This window comes from Fulvia fulva, chromosome 6 (genome assembly GCF_020509005.1).
Source record: "Fulvia fulva chromosome 6, complete sequence".
Lineage (NCBI taxonomy): Eukaryota > Fungi > Ascomycota > Dothideomycetes > Mycosphaerellales > Mycosphaerellaceae > Fulvia > Fulvia fulva.
In genome coordinates this window covers 973,188-981,255 of record NC_063017.1, presented here as the reverse complement: position 1 = coordinate 981,255, position 8,068 = coordinate 973,188, and the positions used below count along the sequence as shown (strand labels likewise).

General features: G+C 42.6%; 1 protein-coding gene across 1 annotated transcript; it reads right to left on the bottom strand.

The window, feature by feature from the left end:
• Window positions 1–5,969: 5,969 nt before the first annotated feature.
• Window positions 5,970–6,425, bottom strand: CLAFUR5_06789 (uncharacterized protein; the record flags this gene model as incomplete). The annotated part of the gene is made up of 1 exon (XM_047905937.1): window positions 5,970–6,425. The coding sequence occupies one exon, from the start codon at window positions 6,423–6,425 to the stop codon at window positions 5,970–5,972; it is 456 nt and encodes a 151-aa protein (XP_047762968.1).
• Window positions 6,426–8,068: the final 1,643 nt, after the last annotated feature.

Genomic DNA, 8,068 nt, shown 5'->3' with positions numbered 1-8,068 from the left:
TTAGTACTATCTAAAGCAAAGGATATTAGTAACGTATAGACTACTTATAGGGCTATTAAGATTAGAGGTTCGATACCGATAGTATATAATCTACTAAAGCTAAAGAGTAATAGCTACTTTATAGAATATAATACCGATGGCGAGAGCTACTTATAGTAGTTATTCTAGGTCTATCCGGACCTTATTAGTAACTATAAGAAGGGCCCGGAAGTTATAATAATAGACTTTACCTTTAAGGTAAATAGATACAATATACTACTACTTTAGATATAGAGTATAAGCTAATTTAATATAGTAGTACCTCTTACTTAGATATAGATACTAGGTATAGCTAAAGCAGACTTTACTATTACTATAGTATATCCTAATAAGCTCTTTATAAAGTATAATATCTCGGAGCTACGCGTTATTATTATTAATAGAGATCTGACGTATATTAACTCTCTTAAGTCTTACTTTAAGGGTATTGATATCCTTCTATATTACTAGTATATTAGAGCTACTATCTAAGCTAATATATAGCGAGCCCTTAGTATTATAATACATAATAGCCGTAAAGAGCCTTTACCTAAATATAAGGAGTCTATTATAAAGATGTAGCATCTTAAAGGGAGTCAATAATCAGGAAGTGATCTAGTAGCCTAAGGCATCCACGATGACTCAGCTTATAGGGAGATACCTTCTCTCCCCTTTAGCTTAGATAGACATCTAACACAATCAACACATTAGTTCCTAATATATCACTATATGCTCGTGCTATTAGTCAGTTAAAGATTGATCTCTTACTCCACTCCGCTACTATCTACCTATACCTGTTTAATATCTATTCCAATTATCGACCGTATGCTTATAGTAAAAACGGAAGAGGATTAGCTTAAGGTATACGGTAAGATATAAGCTCGTAGTAAGATATATCTAGACTATATTAAGCTATAGTAGTAACGTGAATATAAGTTATACCCTAAAGGCTAGCGGAAGCTATTTATCTATCTTAATAATAACTACGTAGTAGCCTTATAAGGAGATATATATAAAAGCCTAGATAGATAAGATAAGGTGCTATAGTTACGATACTATATTACCTATTAAAAGAGCTTATACCGGTCTTAAGGGCTAGCTTACTATATTACGTAACAATATCTATAGCTTCTTCTAACGTATCGGTACGTATATAAGATACTAGCTTAATCTATATAAGGCTAGGTACGGTAATAAGTTAGATAGAGGTAGAAGAAGCTTTATAACGAGGAAGATCTTCCGCCGCCTTAATTATAAAGTCTCGCTATACGGCCTAAAGTTAATATCTACTTAGTTATACCTTATATATATACAGAGTACAAAGTATAAGGCGGGTTAAAACTACGTACTAAAGGGGTCCTCTAGTCGCTTCCGCCGTATCTATAGCTTACTAGATATAAGTAAGCTTATAGATATACTCGAGACTTAGAAGCCTACTATTCAGCTTAAATACTATAAAAAGTACTAGTTTATACCTAGAGCTAATATTAATAGTAACGTAGCTAAAGATAGCGATAAAGTAGTAGACAAATCTCTACCTTATACTAAAAGCGCCGTAACGAGATATACTATTAATAGCTATATAAGCGAGCTCGTAACTATAGAGTAACTAGTACTAGCCGTAATCTAATAGGCTCTAAACGACTAGATCTGAGTAATAGAGTAATACCTCTACTATATATTAACGAGGCCCTTAGTAATATAGATTATTGATACGTAGAGCCTAGCCGTCTAATCCCTCTACCTCCGCTAATCTAGACCCGTAGCTATAAGTATATAATAGGCTGTAGCTCGCGGTATACTTATAGAATAAGGTAAGTCGAGTATATAGATAGGTACTATTAATATAGTAAGAATAGCTACTATCGTAACCGTACGGTTACTATACCTACTATATTAATAGTACCGGCGGCTTAATCTAACCCTTAGCTTATAATATCTTTATAGATACTAGTAGAGTAGGGCCTATTTAATCTAACTATAGTGATACTACCACTAGTATTTACGTAACTATTGCTTTAGATATAGTAGTAGTAAATAATACCGCCTCCGCCTAGTAATTAGGTATAGTATAACGTACTTTACTACCGAGCGGGCTATACTACCGAGCGGGCCACTTTTACTAAGAACTATACTACTTCTACTTTAATTACGACGGTATCTCAACACAACGACATCCTATAGAATCGTTACTAGGAGGATAATTCCTCTTCAGATTCTTCGCTATCTAGCGAGTCTACTTGATAGGTACGTACGTTATACCCCGACTCGCTATATCGCTTATAGCGTCGTAGCCTTAGTACTAGCCGAACACTATCTAGCGACTCTCTACTCACTTCCTACCTCCTAGTATCCTCTAGAGGTATTAATTACGACGTCTTATTGAAGGTTAGAGACCCTCTAGACTGAATATACTTACGCTTTCGTGCTTTCCGCTATATAAGGGCCTCGTTAGACTTACGTAGCTTACTAATCTCGCTTCGTATAAGAGCTATCTAATACGCTATCTCTCTCCTCCCTCTCTATTACCCTATTAAACGACCTTCCTCTTTCTACTACGCCTTTCTAAACCCGTAACGACGCTCTAAGACGTAATAACACCTATTATAAACCCTATCTCGTCGAAGCTATAGGTGTCCTAGTTAAGGATACTATACTTCTCCTTTATATTACGTATAAGTAAGAACTACTTCTCGATAACGTCTAGATCTTCTATTAGGGCTCGCTAACGATTGTATCTACGTGTTATACAAACCTTTGGCTCACGATACCGCCTAATAAACCTATCTATCTAATTAAGACTAGCGGGCTTAAGACCCTTCTCTTATAGTAATAAATCGGCTATTACTCGTATACTAGCCTTTGATAGCGGAAAACCTCTAAGATCTAGCTCGAGTATATACTTAAGTATCACCCTCTCTTCTAGCTCTATAAGCTTCTTCGAATTAGGCTCGTAGTCACCCCGAGGAGGTCGTCTATTCAATCGATACCCTAGTATAGTTCGAGACGCGTAGTATACCTTTATAGCAAGTCGATTCGTAATTGTCGCGTCGCGTTTCGTAGCCTAGATAGCTAAGGTCAGTTTGGCCTCGTTTAAAGACAATATACGCTATAATAGTAGTTATATAGCTATATCTATAGAAGTAGTATAGTTCTTAGTAAAAGTAGCCCGCTCGGTAGTATAGCCCGCTTAGTAGTAAAGCACGTTAACGTAAAGTACTAGTAAGCTAGGAACACTAGTAAGCTAGAAATTTTGTCTTAGTACGACTAACTTCTTAATTATCGTACTATGTCTTAATAACATAATATATAATCGTCTAATAAATAAGGCAGAATTGCTCTTGCCCTCTCTACCTATCGTTAGGCCTAATTTCCGAGTCTCCTACGCGTAGCTATAGTATATTACGTACCTTATTCGATACTAATTAGCCGGTACTACGGAATTACTCCTCGCGTCGATACTCGCCCTATCGAGTATAAACTTACGTTAACTAAAGAATAGACGATTGTTTAATATATCCTCGACCTTAATTTGCGAGGATTTACGCCTACCCTTAGCGAGATAGTAGATATAGCGGACAAGCTACTCGGTGAACGCGACGCGGATCCGGTAGGTAAGAACTAGGTAGAGAGATCTATTTCGCGCTCTACCGAGCTTAAAACGGCCTTTAACCGAGCGAAGGACCGTTAGAGAATACTCTAGGAAGATCTAGAAGTTATAAGCGCCTAGTTTAAGCTTATATAAGACACGCTTACTAAGTATAGCGTATATAACGAGGATATCTATAACTTCGATAAGACGGGCTTTTAAATAGACGTAATTAGCTCTATAAAAGTCCTTACTAGCTCAGAACGACGCTCTATATACTGGCGTATTTGTCGTATATCCTCTAGCCTCTTAATGTAGTTTGTTTTACGCCGTTAAAGCTAAAGTACTTATAATAAGTACGGGACTTAGCGCGTTAGCGCGTCCTCTATATTAATAAAGAAACCTTCCTTCCGGCGTTTTAAGACGCGTTTTTCGACGTATTTACCGCATCAAACTATAAGAAGGCCTTTAAGGCTATAGGGTGAGTTCCTATTAACGCGTAAGTAGTACTTAATCGCCTTAATATACGCCTATAAACCCCGCTAAGACTACCCCTACCTTAGACAGCATTATAGTAGTCTTAAACTCCGAGTAATTTAAAGGAGTTTACGTCGTAATCTAAGCTTATATACGACGCTATACTAAGTAACTCCAAAACAACTTATAATAGCTTCTCTTAGCTTATAAAAGGCGGCGAAGTAATACTATAAGAGAATACGCTTCTTAGAGCTCATAACTCTAAGCTTAAACAATAAGTTAAGACTGTTATAAAGCGCCGATCTTATAGACGAAAGCGTCTCTAGTACGGCGGGGTCTTAGAGTATAGAGTTAGCTCGTTATAGGTAGTTGTCGAGTCGTTAAAGGCTATAGAATAGTCAAAGAAGAGTCGTAGGTCAGAGGGTACGAAAGAGGCCTAGCTAAGTAGACGGCGGTATAGTAACTACGGTCGGACTAGCTATAATATATAAACGTACTAGGAAGATAAAGAGAATAATTTTAAATCGTATAAGAGTATTGAGTTCACTAGTTCTCTATTGAATAGTAGTAAAAACGATTAATAAAGAATACGAGTTGGTTATACTAAGACAAAATTCCTAGCTTACTAGTGTTCCTAGCTTACTAGTACTTTACGTTATATTACCTAAGCTTTATCTTTATACCTATATCTAGCTATCTAGTAAGTATAGTATCAATATATTGTACTACTATAGTATAGTATCGTCGTCGCCTGAGTCTATATTTCTAGCTTGGCGCTAGGCTTAAGCTCCTAAGCTAGGAAAGCTAGGACGGGGGATCTAAAGTTTAGCCGATACGGCTTTAGAATTTGTAACTTAATCTGAGCCTATTAAGAATACTATAACGTAGCAATATAGCAATATAAAACATAATTATTCTTTATTCGCGACGCAATTCCAAGCAATTTGAGCTACAGAACGTGTATTTTGAGCGTGTGTAGCAATTGATACACCTTCTGAGGTTGACGCATCAGAACCGGTGCCGAGAACGCCGAAATGAGGTTTGGCGAACAGCTACCCGTGGTTTGGTGAATAGCAAGTGGCACTTAGAGTCACAGCCTTACAGGACAAGGGGCTCTTCAGGAACAAGGTGATCCCAACTTCGCATTCGGCCAGCTCTGCCGGCGAGACACTTCCGAGCCCGGCGTTTCCAATGCCCGTCTCGAACCCGTCATCGCACTGCCCAGAACACGACCAATCCACACACATCACAAAACACGCAATCTGACTTTCACTGGGGGACACCAGACGGTGCGCGTGCTAACATCCGAATTGTGCCGACTCTCCGTCGCCAGCGGTCCATGCCACATCTTCGTAGCGAAATGCATTGAGACATTGTCACACTGCCACACTGGCGCATCGACACCACGAGCATAACAAATCGATAAAGATACCACGCCCACTTTCCCATTTTGGCCGCCTGCTTTCGATGACCGAGCACTGCAAACATCACATGAAAGACGCTGCACCTATCGCCGTCAGTGACCGCTCTGTTGTGCGCGACTTTCAGCGAGCCAAACAGGACTCGGCGGCTTCCGGAACTGCTGTGGTGCAACAATGCCAATTGATCTCGGGACCGGTATAGGACGTCATTCTGCACAGGGTGTGGTTGCACAGTAAAATGCCCACGAGACCTGAGCCCGCGCTTAGCAGAGAGGCCGTCTGCATGATTGATCGGTGCACCATCTACCTAACGGTTTGGAGTTGTCGATCAAACGTCAGCCTTCTTTTCTATATGCCGTTGAGACGGAATGCTTCTCTTGACTTCATGCTGTCCTGAGATGTTACCATGGAAGGCGATGCATAAGATGACAACGTATTAGGGTATCCCCGTGGATGGCCCCTTTTTACGACCTGTCCTTGCTGAGTTTATTGCTTGTTCGGCAACTATACCAACCAGGTCCTACAACGACATCCCGGCGGGAACTGTGGTTGTTCTGTTGATCTGCGGCGAGAGACTTCTCGATACAGCTGAACGAGTTGCACCTGCGACGGCGAAGCACGTTTATCGCTGGCAGGTCAACAGCCTGGAGCTGACAATCGTGCTCTGCCAAGAAGCAGAAGACAAGACTCTGCTTGCGTAATGACCTCTCCGACTTCTTGGAAGTCGGTCCCAAGTTTTCCTCGCAATTCTTGCCGCTGACCCAGAGCTCAAGTGGGAGGTCAGCATCGACTCCCTGCTTCTCCACTCTGCGCGGTTTAGTGGTTGTAGATGCCAACCGAACTGGACCTGTCACAAATCTTGTTCTTTCCTGCGTTGGCAACTTTTCATTCGCCCTCGCGATCAGATTTGCACAGGACATGGAGCAGCGGCACAAGGTCATTAGGGGGCTTATTCTGAACCTGGTTTACACGTCGACTCCTGGCTAACGCGCATGAATCTCGCAGAATCTAACAATCGGCTACGATTTGTAACAAAACCGGGGTTTCCACTGCGCTGAGTTGGAGAAGCCCGCGGAGCTGTGAGCACATCACGACCGAAGAAAGAGGCATTCGTTGCGTAGGGGTGCCCACTCTCAACAATCTCGACAACGATCTAGCATGCTAAACGTCGAGCTTCCGTTCGGCCTAGACTGAACAAGCCATCCCTACCACGAAACGCTTACTGTCGGGCGTCCAGCTCTGTAACGTCTCAAGAAGTGGCTTCGAAGCGCTGTCACTCTGTAGTGACGCCGCACTCGAGCCACGGCCAACGCTTGTTGGCTCCGTGGAGCATCGTGTTCAGGTCGAGACCAGGAGACTGGTGAAGCATAGCAAATGAATTTGGGCAGCAGCCGAAACGCACAATCGCTAACATGCATAGAGTTCTGTTCCAGGTGTCGAAGTCAGTAGATAACATTGCACGCAGCCAATCGCTGGAACGGCTGCGGAACTTGGCTCGCTACATGGCTTTAGAGCATTAACACAACAACAGTGGCAAGTGCACACAACAGTCAGAAGAACTTGGAAGCCGTACACCTGGATCCCGTCCATCGCTCGCCCAACTACGTGAGCAACTTCACCCTCGGAGCTGCATGTGCGCCGTCATCAACATCCATCACAACCCAAAACCTGGATGCATCAAGTAACAGTACTTCTCAGAGCCAAGTCTCACTCTACTTTGAAGCCGAAAAAGGCAACTCGACAGGACGGCGTTCTAGACTCCAACATCGGTCGCCTTCTATTGCAGGCCTGGAGCTTGATACCAACAGGTCTTTAACTCTGAGGAACGTAAGGTACCGTCAAGTTGCCGAGTCATTGACGCGCAGAGCGGGACAAGGGTACTTGTTTCACCAAGGTTATACCCAGCTCGGTTGGAACGCATGCGTGACAGCGACGGGTATGCATGAGCGTCAACGGCTGAGCGCGAGTCAGGGACGTGATTCGTGACGTCGGATGGGGTGGTGTTGGTGTTGTGACGACGGCACGTTTGGACATGAAGTGTCTCCAGACTGGGCTCAACAAAACACTTCGACAGGTACAGTCCTGGGCATAGTTTTTACAACCCCTGTTCTTCTACCTTTCCTCATTAGGAAGGATGTATCCACTGCTTGGCGTAGCTCACCACCTGGTGTGTCCTCCATTGTTGGCTATGCCTGCCTCGCAGCGTTCTCGCATACTCTTGCATATACGTTGTATGTCCTCAGGTGTGAGCTTGGCCCATTCTTGATAGTGAGATTGAAGGTAGCAACACCTTCTGAGATGGACATGGATAGCCGGAAGGGGTTAGCGTAAATACAGGGGTTGTAAAAACTATGCCCAGGACTGTAGCATGACAGATCTCTGGCAGGACTTCGAGCAGCTGACTCCTCAACGACGGCATCTGGTACACACCGACTAATGTATCCTGTGCGCAGAGACCTGTATCACGATCAACTAAGCCTACTCGCAGCATCGACATGCAGTGACGAAGAGCCCCTTCGAAGACTCCGCAGAGATAAAAGAGACTCTAAACACGATGCCATCT